At 38.6% G+C, this 21,176-nt stretch overlaps 1 protein-coding gene across 2 annotated transcripts in view; it reads right to left on the bottom strand.

The window, feature by feature from the left end:
- The window catches only part of rabgap1l (RAB GTPase activating protein 1-like), a 139,485-nt gene that overhangs the window by 108,780 nt on the left and 9,529 nt on the right, over window positions 1–21,176 (bottom strand). For both annotated transcript variants that reach the window (XM_017701333.2, XM_037545539.1), the window contains exons 4-11: window positions 20,067–20,265; window positions 18,528–18,702; window positions 16,462–16,622; window positions 14,631–14,741; window positions 12,286–12,352; window positions 10,625–10,727; window positions 8,292–8,458; window positions 5,058–5,184 (exon numbers count right to left, since the gene is read on the bottom strand). In XM_017701333.2, the coding sequence (XP_017556822.1) occupies window positions 5,058–5,184; window positions 8,292–8,458; window positions 10,625–10,727; window positions 12,286–12,352; window positions 14,631–14,741; window positions 16,462–16,622; window positions 18,528–18,702; window positions 20,067–20,265 (1,110 nt within the window). The remainder of the gene's footprint in view (window positions 1–5,057; window positions 5,185–8,291; window positions 8,459–10,624; window positions 10,728–12,285; window positions 12,353–14,630; window positions 14,742–16,461; window positions 16,623–18,527; window positions 18,703–20,066; window positions 20,266–21,176) is intronic.

The raw sequence follows: 21,176 nt of genomic DNA, 5'->3' as shown, positions 1-21,176 counted from the left end.
GCAAAAGAACAAGCCAAACTCCAGTGCGTAATCAGGACAGCGGGGAGAAGTGTCAGTTGTGGTCTGCCAACGCTTCAGGACATCTACAACAGAAGGGTCATGAAGTGCGCTGGCAAGATTACAGCTGACCCCTCTCATCCTGGACATCACCTCTTTCATTCACATCCATCTGGTCAAAGACTCAGGGCCATCAGAGCCAGCACAACTGCACATGCTACTAGCCCGACCTTGGGTTTGTGAAAGGCGCTATATAAATGTAATTTATTATTATTATTATTATTATTATTATTATTATTATTATTATTAGCATTCTCCCCAGAGCTAATCATTAATGGCAGTGGACATGTTGCACTTCAAACTGAACTTTGAAAAGCTCCCTTACTACAGCTCATAAATCTATTGTTTAACTCATCTGCACCATAATGTATCACACTGCTACCTTTGAGGTGTGCTATCACACCATTCTCCTGGGCTAAATGGCCTCATGGTGCTGAGTGCAGTAATACAGAAGCTTGAGGTGATAAAAATGTGTCTGGGGCTTAATGTTCGCAGGGGTCATTATGAGCCCAGAAGCACCTTTAGTACCCTGGGATCCACTATTTCACAGCGTGCATAGCAAGCCCATACATTAAAACAAGACACAGGACAGAGCATGGAGCAACCACCACCACTGCCACAGCTTCTGGCTCTACTGAGCTGCTACAGGATACACTAGGGACGATATGATGATTGTCACAATAAATAACATCACAGTTATTTTCAGTATTCTTAGAACGTTGGCCAACGGGCATGGTTCATAAAAACAAAGATTTAGGCCAACTGTAGAGAGCCTGTAAACAACTACTGGATTCACACGGTCATATTTCAACTGTGTAACACAAAGCAGTCATTACCTTATTTAGTTTTAATCCAATGGTAGATTGTTTCGCACTTCTCCTTATGACACTATATATAATAATAAATAATCAGGCTTAATCTTTTACTTATTACTTTTACTTTGTTGTGATCAAAATGCTAAAATGCATAATTTGGTAGCAGCTTTTCTCAATTATTTTTAATTGTTCAGGCGTGCAACAGAATTCTATAAACTTTTGATGACTGAATTATTAATTGCTTTGATAGAGTTACACTTTGACAATGCAAGAGCTGCAATTACAATTGCAATTGTAATTACACTCTTTCAACAAGCCTTCAGTGGGGAAATTAATCTAATAATACAGAACTCAAGAACTGGCAATTTGACTGCTTTCAGCATTCAAGCCAGCGTTCCAGTCCAAAAAAAATGGTTGTGCTTGTCAAGGGGTACCTTAATTTAAAGAAAGCAATCCAATTTAAATGACAATATTGGTCAGAAAAGTCACAATTATCAATTTTGGGGAAATATTTCAGCCTTAATTATAAGCCTTTTGTCAAATTGTTCTGATAATCAAACTGTTCTGAATGTAGTCTTGTTAGGAAAACAGGAACAGACTCAAGATCTAAAAATATTTTAACACTGTTCTAAATTCCCAAAGAAAAGAGTTTAATATTTAATAGTAAAATTATGTAATAAAACAATTTGAAAATAAGTATCAGTCAAATATTCAGGAAAGATGGGCAGAACATCTGGCAGCAGTGTGCACCTCTTCTCCAACAACCACAACCAAAAGCCCACCCCAAAAACACTCGAAAGCACACGGCATGTCACACAAAAAAGATGCACGTTCACACCGATTGTGAAAGCAACATATGATTTACATGCTTAATGCAGAAATACTACAGTGATGAGACAAGGTTGCGAGACCTTACAAATACAGAGGGCTTCAGACGAACTTGTAAATATGTGACTGCAATTACCTGCGACAACTGATCGTAATTGTACAGTATAGGTTTCCAATGCTTTATGTTTTACTGGTGTCTGTTCCAACTTTGTATAAACTTCAGAAAAGTGAAATATCCAGTGAAGTATCAATGAAATGCCATGTATCACATTCTGCATTATGAAGATATTATTTTCAATCACATACTGGGTTAATGTGATTTGCAGATCATCGCATTCTATTTTTATTTATATTTTGCATGTGTCCCAACTTTTTCTACACACACAGCAATTCCTGCAGAAAGTAAAAAAAGAAACATTTTTGATCATCTAAAAACAGGAATATAGTAGAAGTGTCGCAGTACGATCCAGAGCTACACAACAGGAATAGATGCACAGGTCACCAAACCAAAAGCTTTATCAGAGAGCCCGTTTACAATCTTCATGACCTCCAGGAAGCCAGTTTGAAATGAGCGCTCTTTTCACAAGGCCCTTAAGTGAGGTTTCACATCAGAGCAGATGCTTCAGAAATGCTTTAAAACAGGCTGCTCTTCTGCAGTACAATCACAAGGTCCTTTGCTGCATCACGGTGGAGGACGAGAGAGAGAGAGAGAGAGAGAGAGAGAGAGAGAGAAAGAGAGATAAAAGATAAATTGTGTGTGTGTGTGTGAGAGAGAGAGAGAGAGAGAGAGAGAGAGAGAGAGAGAGCGAGAGAGCAAGACCTTGAGAGCCACCCATGTCTAAAGGCGAGGAAGCGGCTCAATGGAAGGTGTGGGTGGATGAATTTTCTTTTCCATCTCCTTTACAAAAAACACAAGCAAGGAAACAGTGCCTCTCTTATAAAACTAAAAATGTAAGAACAGCAAAGAAACTGCAAAACAGTCAGTCAGTTTAAGGCTTTTTCTCATGAAAGTTTCTACATTAAATTAAGTTTTGGTGGGAAAAACACAGGTTTTAAAGGGTCACTTCTTGGAGGGGCTCAAACTGTGAAACCTGCAGTGCGCATTAGCATACTAATAACATGACTCACCTAGCCACACTCCACTGCCTTCTGACAAGTCTCAAATATTGAACATGAACTACATTAGAAGGCTTGCTGAGGGAAAACTGCAATGCTTTGGCAGTGGAAACCTTTCCCACATTGCTCTCGACACGGGATGCTCAGGATCTGACACTGTTCTGCTTTGTCATCATAGTACGAACCTGAGACCACTATTTATGCTTTCTAAAAGAGGGCCTTTATCTTTCTGAGTGACTTCTCAATCTGACAAACCCATAATAAAGTCTGCTCTTTGACCTTAATGATATGCAGAAAATAATCAGAGCTCTCTTGCCTGACCCAAACCGGTCAGTAAGGGCAGTCTGACACAAAAGAAACAAAATCATCACTGTCCTCTATAAAGTGAACATAAAAAGAAACAGATTTTCATGATATAACCAGTATAGATTTACAACTACTGTCAAGCAATCTGTATTTAGCACATTGCAGTCAGTCATGTAGGGTCCACGTATATGGAGAGTCCATCAACACCAGGGTGCAAAATGAAAAGCTATTCAACCTGCACCAGCCAATAGCACTTAACCAGATTAGAAGTGGTCAGTGGTAAGTGCCCTGGCCTGAAAGCACACTGGCTTTCACTTCTTTAGAAGTCAGCTAAAGCCTCATCCACTATCAAAGCAAAGCAAATGAAAAAGAACTGTCTCACAATGGGCTGTACTGATGTAACAACAAATTGCAGGTAATTAGAACAAGGGTTATTCTGGTACTAAGGCAATTCTGGAAAATCTAGAACAACAATGAAAACTGCACAAGCATGTCAGTAATTCTAGAGTAACTTGGATTTTTTAAAATACACTAGCAATACTAGAACCACACTGAAAGTTCTAGAAGGACAATGGGAATTCTTGAACCACACTGAAAATTCTAGAAGCACATAAGAAATTCTAGAACCTCACTGAAAATCCCTGAAACATACTGGAAATTTTTGAATATTACCAAAATTTCATTCAAAAATCACACTGAAAATTCTACAACCTCATTGAAAATTCAACAATTAATATCAGACATTTCAGGACCACAAGAACACTTGTACAAGCATATAACTGAGATAGAACCATAATGAAGTATGCATAGAAATATACAGGAAGTTATAGAACCAAACTGTTCTATTCTAGAACTACATTGTAAATTCCATAAGCATAGTAGAAATGCTACAACTACACCACGTTCTTGTAGTACACTAGAAATGAGAACCCCTTTGAAAATTCCACAAGTTCACTGAAAACTCCAGAACCACAATGAAAACTATTAAAGCACACAGAAAATTTTAGCAGCATAATGAAAATCTAGAATCACACTGCAAGTTCTAGAGGTATGCAATTTTAGAACCACACTGAAAATCTTACAAGTACGCTGAATTATCTAGAACTACACTGTAAGTTCCACCAGCATACTGGAAATACTTGAACTACACCAAATTCTTGAAGCACACAAGACACTTAAAAACCACCCTGAAATTCTTGAAGCACACTGAACATTTTAGAAGTATAATGGACATTCTAGAACCACACCACAAAAATAAACAAATAAATAGATAAATAAATAAATAATAACTACTGACAATTAAAAAAAAAAATACAGCTACAAACTGCTGATATATTTACAGGAGCTCTAAGCCAACACTGACTACATTAATGCTCACACTCCATTGGCAGTTGCCAAAACACAAGAGAGAAAATGCAAAGAGAGCAAATGTGTTCGATACTGGTGAGATTCTGTGGGAAAAAATCTGGACTGATGATCTCACTCGCTTGAAATGCTGCCACTGAATTAAAAAAAAAAAAAAAAAAAATTAACAAATGTTCTTGCCACAGCTACTTCTGCAGAGGCAATCTGTTCCTTTTTTCCCCCTGCCTGCTCCCACAGTCTCAAAAGGCAATCTAAATAAGCCTAGAGACATGGTCATTTTTCTTGTAAATTGAACATCACAAAGCTTTGCAGGATCGGGGAAAGGGGGTACATTCTTCAATCAACTCACACATGGACATGCAATTACTTTATCACAGTGAAAGTGTGTGTGAGAGTGTCAGGGATGGGGGGAGATTTCCAGCATTACAATTATTTACCTGAGGAGCTCTCCTCCAAACAGAGACTGCAGGAGAAGGTAGTAAAAAGGGCAAGAACGCATTAGGCAAACATACGACACGGTAAAGCACTTTTGTGGTGTGCATGCAGGGACGGGTAAATGGGCTTCCGTACCTTCCTCCTGCTCCTCTTCCTCAGTGGGGGACTGCAGGCGGCCTCGTCCTCCTCCCACCCGATCCGAGTGCCTCTGGAGGCTCACCACCTCAAACATGGCATCTCCCTGGCTGCCCTTCTCAATGCCCTACACACACACACACACACACACACACACACACACACACACAGTAAACATGAATGCAGATAAACATTCACAGAGCAAACACGAGCACACACACAGTAAACATGGACACACACTACAGCTGTATGATATGGAGAAAATATCATACTGAGCTAGTGCTGGGCATTGATTGTATAAATCAGCATCACGATAATTTTCAAAAATATTACAGGGGTTAACTACATCCCTTCTCCTGGAGAGCTGCTTTCCTGCAGAGCCCAGTTCCAACCACACTTCGCCAAACCCGCTCCAGGTAATCCGCTTCTTTATTATGGAACTAAACTCTGCAGTGAAGCAGCTCCCCAGGTGGACGGTTGGAGACCACAAGTCTATGATTTCACTCTATAGTTCCGCTCTATGGATCCAGTCAAATAGGTCTGCAATACATTTGCCATAACCAATAAAAGTACAGATCAATAATATTGGCTATTTTCCATCTAATACAATTAAATTAATTGGGCTAGAATGAATACCTCTAATAAAAGTGAACATCTATGCATGACATCAGTAACAGTATACTGGTACAGACGACACACACTATATGGCCAAAAGCATATGGACACCACTACAGCTGACGCTTGGCATTGCACATTGTGATCTTTGACTTGTACACAACTGCTTGGCCATAGAAACCCATTTCATGACACACAGTTCTTGTGCTGATGTTGCCTCTAGAGGCAGTTTGAAACGCTGTAGTGACTGATGCAACAGCTCAGGTGAGTTTTACCCACAACTAGCTTCAGCAGTCAGCAGCCCCGCTCCAAGTTTGCATGGTCTACCACTTCAAGGCTGAGTTATTGTTGCTTTGTTTCAAGAACCTTTCATTCCACAATACTAGCACTTATAGTTGGCTGGTCAGACCTAGCAGGGTAGAAATTTCACAAACTGACCTGTGGCAAAGGTGGCACCCATGACAGTGCTACATTTAAAGTCAATGTGCTCTCTGTGAGCTCTGTGGAGACTGCACAGCTAGGTGCTTGATTTTATGCACCTGTTAGCAGTAGGAGTGGCTGAAATATCTGAATTTAATCATTATGAGATGTGTTCTAGCACAAATTGAGATTATATTTGCTAGTGACACACCTTTCCATTTACTAGAAAACCTTAAGAACCCTTCATGTGACAGGACAAAAAGACTGGTCCCCGTTATTTTGCAAAATTATTTGTTTGTTGAAACTTGTAACAGCCTTAACTCATTAAATGCCCACAGAAACTCATCAGATGAATGTAAGGTTGGCAAGGACGTTAAATGCCTGTTAAAAACACCATCTGCATATTGTAGCCTTCTGAAGAGCATTTAAAGAAAGAATCTGAAATGTTCTTATATCGGTCTCATGAGCAAATGTATTAAGAGCATAGATAAATTGTCAGTGACAACAGGGCTACAGGAAAGATATGGCAATGGCACCATCAATAATCAACCTCTCGTCGAATCGAGGCACTCATAACTCCACCGCTGAAACCCTGCATGCTCTGCGCAAACAATACACTTTGAGTTTTCAAGAGCACATGGCATTCCAAAGTTAGCTTCACCTCTGCCGCCACAGGGGAAGCAGCAAAAAAATATAATTACGCATATAGGAGGAAATTAAAAGAAGCAGTGAGTGAGAAAAAGCCTTCTCGCCGAGTGGGCACTCCTGGGGAGCTTGTCTGCTAATGGGGTTCACAGGAAGCCCAGCACAATCAGAGCAGCAGATTACCCGCATCTCTTTCAGTCTCCTCTTCAGAGGTCATTCCTACATTCTGCCTTTGCCGCACCCCTGAAATCGGCTTACATCGCCTCCGATAGCGCTGTGTTCAAGTAGACTTTGCTTTTTTTTTTCCTTTTTTTTTTTTCCAGAAACGAAGCCAAAGCCCCTTCATTTTAATTGCCAAGCAGAAAAATGCACCTCAGGCAAAAAGCATTTAGTGCAAATAATAACTACTCACAAAATTCCTTACACCTAATCAATGGCATCAACAAATAAATAATAATAAAATAATAAAGAAGGCTGGGTTGAGTCTTGTGCTACCACCATAATATTATCTTTTAATTAGCTTTTAACTACGGCCCAGGCATTCTTCCACTCAGCGATGAAATAACTACGAAGGCAATCAGCCGGAGATGCAGGCAGCAAGTCCTAATTACTTCAGCATGATAATGAGAGCCAGGCCACTCATTAAGCTCCCAATAATACAAAGCTTCCATTTGCTGCTTCACAGCTTTCCAGGAGCCCAGTTAGTGCTCCCATTCGCCATTAACAAAGATCCCTTTTGTACCTAAGAGTTAACGTCTTCTGGACTTCACACAGTAAGCTATACTTGTGAAAGTCAATGTACCAAGTTACATTAGAAACACAAAAGCTGAGTGAAGATGGCATTATAAGCGCCTGAATATTTTCTTAATGAGAAAAGAAAAGATAAACCACAAACACAATGCAAGACTGAAAATTAAAAAATTAAAGGGTGTAAAGAAATAATTGAATTAAAATCATCTCAGAAAAGTTCACTTCTTACAATAATTTTGTTTTAAATGTGTAAACAGGTTTACCAAAAAGTACTCAATAATCAATACTGTGCAAAAGCCAAAAGACTGACATTTGTTTACTTAGTTTCCAGCTAAAACTTCCATTATGTACAGTTTCTTTACTTTTCAATAGCAAGAAAAAAAGCTTAAAGCGTATATTAAAAAGAAAACATAGAAGCCTCAAGAACTATATATAATATAATTTCAGTATTTAGTGTGTTGACTCTTTGTCTTTATTACAGCTTTCTTTCTCATAAGAAATAGTTAAAACTATGCAAGGCCCTGGGCCCCTAGGACCAAAGCTGAAAAACACTGCTCAATATCTTCAAATAATTTCAACTCCAGCTTTAAAACTCCTCTTATTTTCTTTTGACTTTCCCCTTCTTTATGCAAGTGGATTATCGATTTATCTTTTATCTAATCTCCTCAGAAATAACTCCTGAAAAATAAATATTTTGCATTTAATGACTGTTGGAGGATGGTCTGACTTCAGCACAGTACTGTAATGTCAAGAAAGTCTGAGAAGCATGTTTTCACAAGGATCACAGACACAGTGGTAGTGCACCTGTTTGAGCTGGAGGTGGAATGTCTCAGAGAAAGTCTTTCTGCTGAAGTACCAGAACCTCTCGTTGGCTGGATACACTCTGGCCAGTGCCTCCAGCAGGAACCGAACCGGCTCTACTACCTCAGTTACCACTAGGTCCACAGCCACTGTAAGATACACCTGCTTGTCTGTAGAAAAGGGAAAAAAGTCAAGACTTTAAAAACCGTGGCAATATTATCAGTAGACATGATACAAGACAGCAGAGTTATAATGGATACTTTAAACTAGATTTTACCTTTTCAAGTTTCAAATTGTGCCCAGGTATTCTTTCACCAAGCAATTAAATAAGTATTATATAAATGTTCCTCTGTCAAAGTCAAAAGAGCATATTTTGGTTTTTCCATTTTGGGCACAGTAAAATGCATTAATAATGTTCTTTTCACTCCCAAGGGGTGTTTTATTCTGTAAAATTGCTGTTGCTGTGATACAGCATGCACACATACATCAAATCTTCAGGTTATTTATAGAGAAATCTTTATTTTACCATCTAGCTGACCATCAACAGCAAACAAAATCTGCAAAAGTGACATCTGAATTAATGAAAGTGCTAAAAACATGCTGTGCATGAAACCCCAGAACAGCCATATGTAACCAAAACAAGTGCATGATTAACCAAGGCAGCACAGCTGAAGGTCACAGAGATACACGGACTCTCCAGGGTCTAATCCAAAAGCAAATCCTCATCTCCTATAATATTCACGCTCATTATTCTGACTGATGCTCTAGATTACAGAAGGCTTTGCAGGAAGAACTGTTATGCTCTTTAAGTATGCTCTTCCGGGTAAAGGATCTGACCTCTTCTTTAAAGTGAAATAAAATGATCATAAAAACCAAGAAGGAACAGCTGAAGGGGGGAAGAAAAAAAAAAAAAAAAAAAAAAAAAAAAAAAACACCCTCCAAGCTACAAAATCAGCCATTCACACTCAAGATAATAATGGGTAGTTAAAGTTAGAACCTTATGGGAAAAGCTCAAAAAATACATATCGCTATTACAATAAGTCATGCATAAAATGTGAGCAACAGGGATGAGCATTCCGACAAAATCTGATATTTAAGTATCATTAAAGGTAAATAAATGGCTATTTAAAAAAAGGCGCTTTTCATCTCAAGATCAAATCAAATATGATAATTCTGGTGCAGTGGTGCTACCACGCTAAAAATCAAGAACACGATTTTAATGAAAATTACGCAGCTCACACTTGAAAGTGTACATCTGAAAACATGTCTTATTAAAAAATTGCCAAAGTAAGTCATTTAGTCACTGAACTTGAGTAACAGAGTCTGCCCTGAATGAGCTAATGAGTTAACGCTAACACTAAAGCTAAGCAGTGCAGTAGAAGATGATGGGGCATAGATAAATGTCTTCTTTTATGCTATATTATATAGTTATAGTTAGCTTAGTCAGTCAAACCCAGTGAAAACATGAAATGAAAATGTGAATATCTACCCAATGGGACATTTCAACAGCCAGGATAATCTTGGAACTAATCAATACTGAACAGAGAGACCATTACAGCAATGCTGTCCAGTGTTTGGCTTAATTTTGGTCTAGTGAATAGCATTGCTTTAATTTGACATACAAATTAAACACCATACTTGCCTGATGTTCTCACATTAATGATGAAAAAATCTATTAAATTATACAGGAATAAAAATAATTCAAATCATGCAATTTTGAAAATGCTCCTCTCTACCCAGAGCAGAGGTCAGCTGCCTCATTTTGGTCTGAATTTAAATGAATTGCAGGGACTCAATAATGACGACAGGTCGCCTTTAATAGAGTAAAATATGGTCCGTTTAACAGCAGAGACCTTTTCTTACCCATCTCCTTTAAGCCTGGTTGCTTTGAAAACCTGCCATTTAGGCTTCAATCAATCAGCAAGGCCACGGCTCTGAACCTGTCTGATTTGAGCACTAAAATGTCCAGTCAAGCTCCATGCTGCTTTTCTGCTGTGATGTGCAATTGCTCTATATTCTATTTGTCAGTCAGCAACGAATATGAATCAACCATGGCAAACCCATAAAAACTGCAATAAATAAACAAATCTATGCCGCTGTAGCACCTGCAGACATGTGCTATGTCCCTGAATCACAGACACAAAAACAACTCAAGAAAGGCTCCCACACAAAACAGCATTATGCATTCTGCAAAGATGAATATGAATTTATGACAAATGCGGACCGCAAGGTGAAAAATGATAAAATACAAGACAAATTTAGGATATGTGCCCACAGCATACAATCTTATGCATTTGGCTTTTGTTATAAGAAATCAACACTGTGTAAAACCTCACCTTTTGGCGTGTCCTCATTGAGAGCTTGAAAAGCAGGCGTGTTAGGATTCCATGTGCCAGTGATCACGTAGGCCTTCCCATCAGCACTTTTCCCCATGGACTCCTACATACAGTAATAATCACAGCCACCAGTGAGGTTTTGATAAAAACCATGCCAAACTTAAACATTGAATAACAAAACCAATTAGAGCACCGTTCATGAGAGAACTGTAAAGAATTGTGTATTACTTTCCACTATTCTAAACGGGACAAAGAGATCCACTGTTAAAGCTGCTGTAGCCACAATATATTTAGCTAGAGATGGAGCAATACCACTTTCTCTTTCCTGACATAGCTTTCATATGAGCCATTTTTAATAGAAGCACTTCACTTGAGATAAGCATTTGGAAGCAGGCTCACACTTTACTACCCAACAAGAATACACAGTTAATAACATCACATTACACTGTAGAAAACTGATATGAGGCCACATAATGATTCATTTCCATGTACATTACTGCATTTAACTATTTCAATGTCAATGTTATGTTAACTACTTTAAATTTCAATGTCTTTCTTAGTTCACTGAATTTTCAGTACAAACCTAAAGCGGCCAAACTGCTGATTTCCTCCTAGCTGTCAATACTTAGCACTTCCCAACTGACAACAGCTCAAATAAACAAACATTACTCACTGCTGCCCTCTAAAGGTGTTACAGCACCAGACAGAGGACAATTAGTTGTTCCTGTGAAGCACATGACGTGTAAATGCATTTTGCTTGAATTTATTTGCATGCATTTGCCTCAACTCAGCAGATGAAATAGGCCTAATTGGTTGATGTGATGTAAACATGACTGTGAAAGCTGACAACTGTGGAAAACTGCGGTCAGCTTAAATCATTGCAATCAGCTCAAAAAACTGGTGTAAGGCTATAATATCTGGGACAGCCCTACCAGGTTTCACCTCCTCCTTCCTGTTTGAAAAAGTGAAATGGTCACAAAAGCAACATCATCTTAGATGTATTCATAATAAACAGATTTCAGGAATGGTGAATATAAAATTGTAATTTACTTCTTTAGGTTTTTTGAGTAACTCTGGTACACATGTAATTTAGATTAAAAAATACGTTTTACAATTAGGGCTCTAACAGTACTGCCAGATATGTTATGTCATAACAAGCAGTGAAGCCTAAAATAATACAGAGATACAGTTTTGTAATTTCATCCATTCAAACTGATTTATAAGAGGAATGATGCTGCATTTTCTTCCCCTCATTAATTCCATAGAATACAATCATAGCTCATTAAACTACACTGGTAATTGTTTTAGTTCTGAATGTGCTAGCCTCCTGTGCTGAAGCTGCTTGAGGCACTATGTAAAAATATGTTCCTAATGAATAATAAAAATACTTGAATTCCATTTCTTGGGCCTATAAATAGCAGATGCAGAATGGATATTTAAAACAGTGCTGCAGCATGAAAACATAAGACACAATCAGTTTACAAGGCACAGCTCTATTAAAAACAAGACGTACAGTAAACAACACAGTTGTAAATTGGAGGACAACCAAGCACAGAAGCGCTGATAAGTGCATATGTTAAGGTAAACAACAGAGCACAATTAAATTAAGATGCTTGAAAGAAGTAAAAGCGATGATGGAAGAATCCAGGGCGGTGTCTCACCATGTCTAATAGGTGCATGTCACTGTTCCGTACCTTCTGCCCAGGACTGAGCAACATGCCGAAACACCTGAAGTAAAAGGGTCAAAAAAAAAAAAAAAAGGAAAAGGTTTAAGATGAAAAGAAAAGAGCCATCTGCAAAACCTAATTCTTTATTACATAATGAAGAGTTCAAATCTGTTCATTTGTACTGAATTTGTTCTGCAAGTCAGTAAGAAAAGAGGGAAAGTCTGCTGCTGTAACTAGAGTGCCACCATGTGGCTGTTGATGATATTAGACTTAACACATCAGCACAGAATTCTAAAGATGTGTTTGTTCATTTGAGAGCAAGCATGTGCCAATATACAAAATTAATATCACAATAACTACCTAACCTTTTGTAATGGTTTATGATATCATTACAATATTGTACGTAAAGACCCAACACAGTTGCTTTTAACGTCTGTCAGCAATTAAGATTTTAGCCCACTATGTCTTGCATTTCACACACACACACACACACACACACACACACACACACACACACACACACACACACACACACACACACACACATCTTCTAAGCCGCTTCTCCCTCAAGGGCGCTGGAGCCTATCCCAGCTGTCATCTGACCTAAGGCAGGATACACCCTGGACAGGTCGCCAGTCCATCACACGGCAGACAGACACGCATACACATTCAAATCTTTGGGGCAATTCAACAGGTCCAACTGGCCTGACTGCATGTCTTTGGACTGTGGGAGGAAACCCACGGGGAGAACATGCAAAGTCGACACAGAAAGGAGCCTGGTTGCCCAGCCGGGAATCGAACCACAAGTGTTTTATCCTTTCCATTTTCACTGTCTGCTTTTTTCTTTTCACTGTACAGGCCTAATGCCCAGCAGAATGCATATTCATTACCACCTCTTGATCTGACATGTAATATTATGTGCAGTAATAATGTGTGTCAGATGAAAATATAAACACAAAACACAAATTAGTGATAACCAAGCTCATCTGAATATACAGAAGTCATTTTTGACATAAAAGGTTTTAAACCATACTAAACATACCTGACAAAAGAACATGATTTTACTTTACCAGTTCTGACAGCTGACAATCTAAGGGGCAACACCAATAACCCAGAGACATAAACTTAAAAAGAAGCATTTACCAAATGACTCGCTGAAAAAAAAAACAAAAAAAAACAAAGCAAATGTGTTGCATGAATCTTACAGCTAAAATGTAAAGTACTAAATCCTAGCTGGTAAAATGATCCAACAGTCCAGTAAGTTTGATGCTAAAATAACAGGGTAATTCTCTGGTCTCTGGTTAAACACACAAAGTACAGCTATGCATGAAATGAGGTTTTCAGTATGAAACTGCACAGCTGGAGTATTTTTATGATTTTATGACAAAAAGAAGTTATTGAACTTCCTGGAAATTTCCATGCTTTATTTTTTGGTACAGACTGTGCAAGTGTACAGAGATGATGACAGATAAAATGTGGGGAAAACATAAGCCCAAAACATACACAGTGATGTCGGAAGGGGAGCCGATTTCACAGATTATGAATAGGTCATTCAAGGCAGTTGTGATTTGCTGTAGTCAAAAAGCACAATCACACATAGCACCAAATTTATGTAATACCAAAAAAGTTGTAAGGGGGCAGTGTAACGACATATTAAATCTTCAGAGATCATTTTTATGCACTTATCAGGGGACAACATGTACTGTGCAGAATGAAAATATGCTACAAGATTAGGATTTTGATCAGGAGGGGGAAAACACTATGCTGGGCCTTTAAGGAAAAAAGTACATGTATAGTATATGTACATACATGTTTTTTGAATGTAGTTTTGTAATAGCAACAATGTGTTTCGGAAGTTGTATTTTTTGAGGATTTCTGTCTGTTCACTCAGGAGTTCATTCATTTCTGTTTTTTTTTTGACCATCTCAACGGTCAACATGTTTTGTCATCCCCTAGATTCTCATGCTTTCAGAGCAGGTGGCAACTAGTATTGACCTAAATGCATTTGCGGTATTTCAAAACGTCTACGGTAACAATATAGTGTATGTTGAACATGACAATATACTATATCATATTACTGAATATAGATAAGTCAGACACACACGAAACTTTCTGCAGCTGGTCTCAAGAGGCACTTCAGGTTTCCTGCTCAGAATGAGAAATGACTTTACAAAAATAGTACCGGCACATCCTTATGAAACTGCTACATGCAGTTCATGTGTAATGAGGTTGACTTAACTTAAACCTAAACAATAAGCAAAGTGGAAGCACTGCGCCTGAATTATGGTAATATTGCAGCTGTGTCAACAATGAACTGAGTTGTTGTATTTACGTCTCACCTCTCTATACCCAGTTCCTTGTTTGAGATCTGCTGCACTGTAACCACCACTTTCTTTTGCACAGCCTGCCGCAACTTGAAGTAGTATTTGTCCCTATCTTTAGGGACGGGGCTGCAGAAGAGAGAAAAATCCATCAATATGTATATATATATAACAATTCACCATGTAAAAACACAAATAAAACAAAAAAATTCAGAATTGCATGCATTGCTCTACGGCTACAATAAAATACTTCAGAACTGGTTAAAACCAGCACTGATATTTGAATAGCATTAGTAAGAGCAGGGGAAATTTGATCAAAGTTGAAGTGAAAGCAGATATGAACGCTTTTAGAGTGCCTTCAGAAGCAGGTGTGAATGGGGGGCAATGTTTTACAACGACAAACATTTTAATACTAACATAAGTAATAACAAAAGTGTTAGTACTACTACTACTACTACTAGCAGTAATAATAATAATAATAATAATAATAATAATCAACAAATAAAACACAACATTAAATTAACTAACCATTAATTAAAAGTAAATAAGTAAGGTAAAGAGTAAAATAATGTATAAGAGTAACAGTTTAAAGCTAATTTAGGATAATTTCACCTGATTTCACATGATTTTTCAAAAAGTATGCATAATTACATCATTATGTCAGTTTGATGCAAAACTGAGCTACATTTATTTACTGAGCTCAGGTTTTGACCTGAAACATACATTTTTAAAAAAATACATGGTGTACAGGTACATGCAGGTATTTGTAAGGCCAAAGAGTCCCATAACAATCCCTCTATGCATACCATAAGCAGTAATTTTAGTGCATTAGTATTACCAGTGCAATGAATCTGCATTATATGTAGCTGTCAGCATATTTTAGATGTAATTATGTTTTTATACTTATTTTACTCTAACCACCAAGTGAAAGCAGCCAACAGCAACCTACACATATGCACAGGGCCATATACATATGTAATGTAATAATATACAGATATTAATACTCAAGCAGTGACAAAGAAACCAATATCGCCAGGTCCAGCTGCCCCACTGATGGGAAAACATCTTAGTGATTTTAACATGGTGTGTTCTGGTCCATGCTGAGACAAAAATGCAGAGGTAAGTGCTGTAGAATGATTTAGTTCATTCTACAGCACTTAGGAAAATAAGTCAAAATGTTTTCTAGGGATTTTTAGTTATTTGTTAAAGATCTGTTGTTTACAATTCCAAAGTCACAAGATCAACATGTAAGAAATTTGGTTAATGTGCAAGACATTGTTTGTGTCCTCCTAAAAGGCCCATACTGGACCCAAAATGGAATGTCATGCTTAGACACAGATGATCGCTATTTGTGATGTAACTTGCAAAAGCCAGCTAAGGTCTCATAGCAGTTATAACAAGTCAACAGAAATTTTAAAAGTCAAAGTCAAAAGTCAAAAAAAAAAAACAAAAAAAAAAAAAAAACCTATGAGGTAACTGACTGTCTTGGTTCCAAACAATAATTTATAATGATAACTTTAATCATTATTTTTGCAATTACTTTTGATTCTCTCCAAGAGTTCTCTGCTGGTACCGGTGCCCCTTCCAATCCTACAATTAAAAACTCCAAGTCTACACAATTCTTGTGAAGGGCTTTTTTATCATTCAAAACGACTGATTTTGCTGAAAGGCATGTATGAACACATGTTTAAAATAAGTTTATGAAAATTGTACTGACAAGAATTACGCCTTAAACAAAGATGTATCAACAGAGGAGCTAAGCAGTTAGGCTGCTAACTCCCCAGCTCAGAGCCACATTGTTTCAAAAGGTGATTAGGAACCTCTGGTCCAACATCAGATCACTTCTGACCTAAAGTTGCCTTTGCCGTCATCCTCCCGCACCTCCAGGGATACAGTGAAAGTGAAGACGTCGCTGTCAGGTGACTGAGGCAAGGACAACTCACGGCCATCTGTAGCAGCTTTGGACGAACGCTTGAAGGCCGTCGAAAAGCTATAAAGAATTCGGCTCACCTGTGCAGAACAGAGGAAACAAAGCTTATGATATGCATTCTTTTTCCCCTCAAATCAGCCAATTCAGTACCTGAACTGTTAGGAACCACAACAATTAAGCTCTTCAGGTATAACCACACACTCACTGACATACACATACATACATACATATATATATATATATATATATATATATATATATATATATATATATATATATATATATATATATATACACACACACACACACACACACACACACACACAGTGGTGTGAAAAAGTGTTTGCCCCTTCCTCATTTCCTGTTTTTTTTTGCATGTTTGTCCCACTTAAGTGTTTCGGAACATCAAACCAATTTAAACAATAGTCAAGGACAACAAGTAAACACAAAATGCAATTTGTAAATGAAGGTGTTTATTATTAAAGGAGAAAAAAAATCCAAACCATCATGGCCCTGTGTGAAAAAGTGATTGCCCCCCTCGTTAAAACATACTATAACTGTGGTTTTTAACACCTGAGTTCAATTTCTCTAGCCACACCCAGGCCTGATTATTACCACACCTGTTCTCAATCAAGACATCACTTAAATAGGAGCTGCCTGACACAGTAAAGTCCACCAAAAGATCCTTAAAAGCTACACATCATGCCGAGATCCAAAGAAATTCAGGAACAATTGAGAAAGAAAGTAATTGAGATCTATCAGTCTGGAAAGGGTTATAAAGCCATTTCCAAAGCATTGGGAATCCAGCGAACCACAGTGAGAGCCATTATCCACAAATGGCGAAGACATGGAACAGTGGTGAACCTTCCCAGGAGTGGCCGGCCGCCCAAAATTACCCCAAGAGCGCAGCGACGACTCATCCAAGCGGTGACAAAAGACTCCACAACAACGTCCAAAGAACTGCAGGCCTCACTTGCCTCAGTTAAGGTCAGCGTTCATGCCTCCACCATCAGAAAAAGACTGGGCAAAAATGGCCTGCATGGCAGAGTTCCAAGAAGAAAACCACTGCAGAGCAAAAAGAACATTAAAGCTCGTCTCAATTTTTCCAAAACACATCTTGATGATCCCCAACACTTTTGGGAAAACATTCTGTGGACCGATGAGACAAAAGTGGAACTCTTTGGAAGGTGTGTGTCCCATTACATCTAGCGCAAAAGGAACACTGCATTTCAGAAAAAGAACATTATACCAACAGTAAAATATGGTGGTGGTAGTGTGATAGTCTGGGGCTGTTTTGCTGCGTCAGGACCTGGAAGACTTGCTGTGATAAATGGAACTATGAATTCTGCTGTCTACCAAAAGATCCTGAAGGAGAATGTCCGACCATCTGTTCATGAACTCAAGCTGAAACGAACTTGGGTTCTGCAGCAGGACAATGATCCTAAACACACCAGCAAGTCCACCACTGAATGGCTGAAGAAAAACAAAATGAAGACTTTGGAGTGGCCTAGCCAAAGTCCTGACCTGAATCCTATTGAGATGTTGTGGTATGACCTTAAAAAGGCCGTTCATGCTCGAAAACCCTCTAATGTAACTGAATTAGAACAATTCTGCAAAGATGAGTGGGCCAAAATTCCTCCAGAACGCTGTAAAAGACTCATTGCAAGTTATCGCAAATGCTTGGTTGCAGTTGTTGCTGCTAAGGGTGGCCCAACCAGTTATTAGGTTTAGGGGGCAATCACTTTTTCACACAGGGCCATGATGGTTTGGATTTTTTTTCTCCTTTAATAATAAACACCTTCATTTACAAATTGCATTTTGTGTTTACTTGTGTTGTCCTTGACTATTGTTTAAATTGGTTTGATGTTCCGAAACACTTAAGTGTGACAAACATGCAAAAAAACAGGAAATGAGGAAGGGGCAAACACTTTCACACCACTATATATATACACATATATAAAAAACAGACAAAGAGGGCCACTCACAGCCTCTTTGATATGACAGGAGAAGACATGAATCTGGAAGTCCTCTGAGCTGCGGTAGCTTTCAGTGAAGGAGAAGCAGTCACTTTCTAATGAACCCTCCTTCCCTCGGGCACAGAACAGCACTTTATAGATGGGGAAGGAGGCGATCTCTGTGCCAGAGGCCTGATCAACAATCCTGGAGTAACAAACAAAAAGTAAACTGTTATGTTTTCACAGCACTACAAGGAGACTCGTGAATATAATCATGCTGCTTTGTAATTTTTTCTTTTTTTTGCAGAGAATCCTTGTCTATACACTGCTGTTGATCATTTGTCACATAATAAATGTTACTAAAAACAATTTATACAGTGAAGATTGAAATGTAAAAAATTATACACCAAAATGTAAATTGATATTTAAAGTATTTTGGGAACTGACATGGTCAAAAAAAATCATAGTTATTACATAATAAACTGTAATAATCTATTTATTCTAATTGGCATAAAATAACAAAGAATAGCTATTTGACTAGTAAGATTAAGTCACTGTTTTTCCACATATAAGATATTCTAGATATTAATGTTATTATAAGTTATTTCTTAATGTTATACAGGTTTCTTGATTATAATGGTATATACAGCTCCTTTCATCACCGAAAACTTCCTAACTTCCCAGCCTCTTATACAAACACACACTTTCTAAGCTGCTTCACCCTGGGGGGAGGGGGGGGGTGCTGAAGCCTATCGCAGCGGTCATCGGGTGGAAGGCAGGATACACCAGGGCAGACAGACACACACACAGACACACACACCTAGGGGCAATGTAGCATGTCCAATTGGTCTAACTGCATGTCTTTGGGCTGTGGGAGGAAACCGGAGAACCTGGAGGAAACCCACACAGACACAGGGAGAACATGCAAACTCCACACAGAGAGGACCCTGGTCACCCAGCCGGGGAAGCCTCTCATAAATTGTTCAAAATCAGTAGAATATTAGCCACCTATTAAAGTCATTGTCTTATTAAAAACAGTGGTTCCAAACTTTTAAACTGTGATTCAAAACTGCTGAATAGAAGTACAGAAATGCCACACAAAAATTTGCTGCACTATGTATTGCAAGCCTAAAGCTGTTCAGGGTTGTGTCTGGGGTTTCACAAAGGAAGGGCAAAACAAAAAAACCAAATTCCTGTGAAGCCTAATACTAAAGCCTAAACAATAAGCCTAAAAATGTTTCATGGTCCTCATGACATCCGTGTTAATTCTTACTACACACAAAGAGAAACAGAGAAACCACAATGACTACCACTAATTTCCAGTGTGGGTAGTGTTGAAATCATCTGACATCCAACAACAGCTTCAAAATTACTCACTGTACTCAACTGCTATACAACAGTTAACGCAGTGTGGGACAATGCATATCAACTCAAAGGTAAATGTACAGATGCTGGCCAAAGGACTAATTATCGCTTGTAGCTCTTGAGACGGGAAGTCAGAAACAAAACAAATAAAAAAAAGACAAACAAACCGACATTATAACAAGCATGCATCAGTATTCGTCTGACCTGACACAGCCGTCTGGGCCGTTTGGTACATGAAGAGTGATGGGGATGGGGCCAGGACTTTCAGCCCGCAGTGTGGCCATGGCCTTCTGGGCCTCGGGCTCACTACGTGGGAACTTCACCCAGGTGCAGCCCAGGTAAGACAGCTTACTGAACTGCACACTGTCCTCCTCTGGAATGACTGGACTGCCCACTGTGGCTTCTGAAAAAGAGACATAACACACCATGAGCTGTCAATGAGTTGTTCTTTTTTTTTCCTTTTTTGATTGTTGCTTCCTGTATGCAACGTCATAAAGTGGCTACATGGTTTAGCTCCTGTTTTTATCAGAAATGTAGTGATGTATTATTTATAAGGTAACTGTGATTGCTCATCAAAAAATGCTACCAGGCAGGAACACATTCATTCCACTGTTGCTTCTAAGAGGAAGTTTCAGGAAGGGACAAAGGAAGTGAGTATAACCTTTAATCATTCAACACTTTCAAAAGTAACAACAGGAACCAGTAACAATAGGAAGAGGGCCAGCAGGCATTTTCTGACACTTCCTCTCACATCTGAACTCACATGTGCTCAGCCAAACCTTTTCACTGCCATTTACTGCCTCGCGTGGGGAGATGTGTAATAAATATGGAGAGTGCCTGAGTTTGGTTGCAACAATTAATCAATAAAATCTGTCTGTGGTCAACAATGACTTAAAATTACTACTCAAAAGCAAACGCGCTCCATTATGTTGATATTACACACGGATGTTTCACATACATAACAGTGCACTATTCTAAGTCTAGGGGGCGATATAGCCTTCTTTAGCTGTACCATAAAGCAGTTGTCTCCAACCCTGTATCCAACAAGCTGCTCCTCCTATGGCTTAATGCTAATACATCTGATTTAGCCAATCAAGGACTAAGGAAATAGGTTGATTAGCTGGAGCACGTGTGGCAAAGCGCGGCTGGAACTAGGTAGCTCTCCAGGACCAGGGTTGGAGACCACAGCCATTAAAGAACAAACTGCTTCACAGGTGTTGAATCATGGTGGTACTGTGACAGAAACAAAGTGAGAGGAAACAGCTGAAGGCATAACAGCTTGAATAGCTGATTCACTGAACAGGAATTGCAAGA

Source organism: Pygocentrus nattereri, chromosome 15 (assembly GCF_015220715.1).
Source record: "Pygocentrus nattereri isolate fPygNat1 chromosome 15, fPygNat1.pri, whole genome shotgun sequence".
NCBI lineage: Eukaryota > Metazoa > Chordata > Actinopteri > Characiformes > Serrasalmidae > Pygocentrus > Pygocentrus nattereri.
Note: the sequence above shows the minus strand (reverse complement) of the source record. Positions and strands in the feature narration are given on the sequence as shown.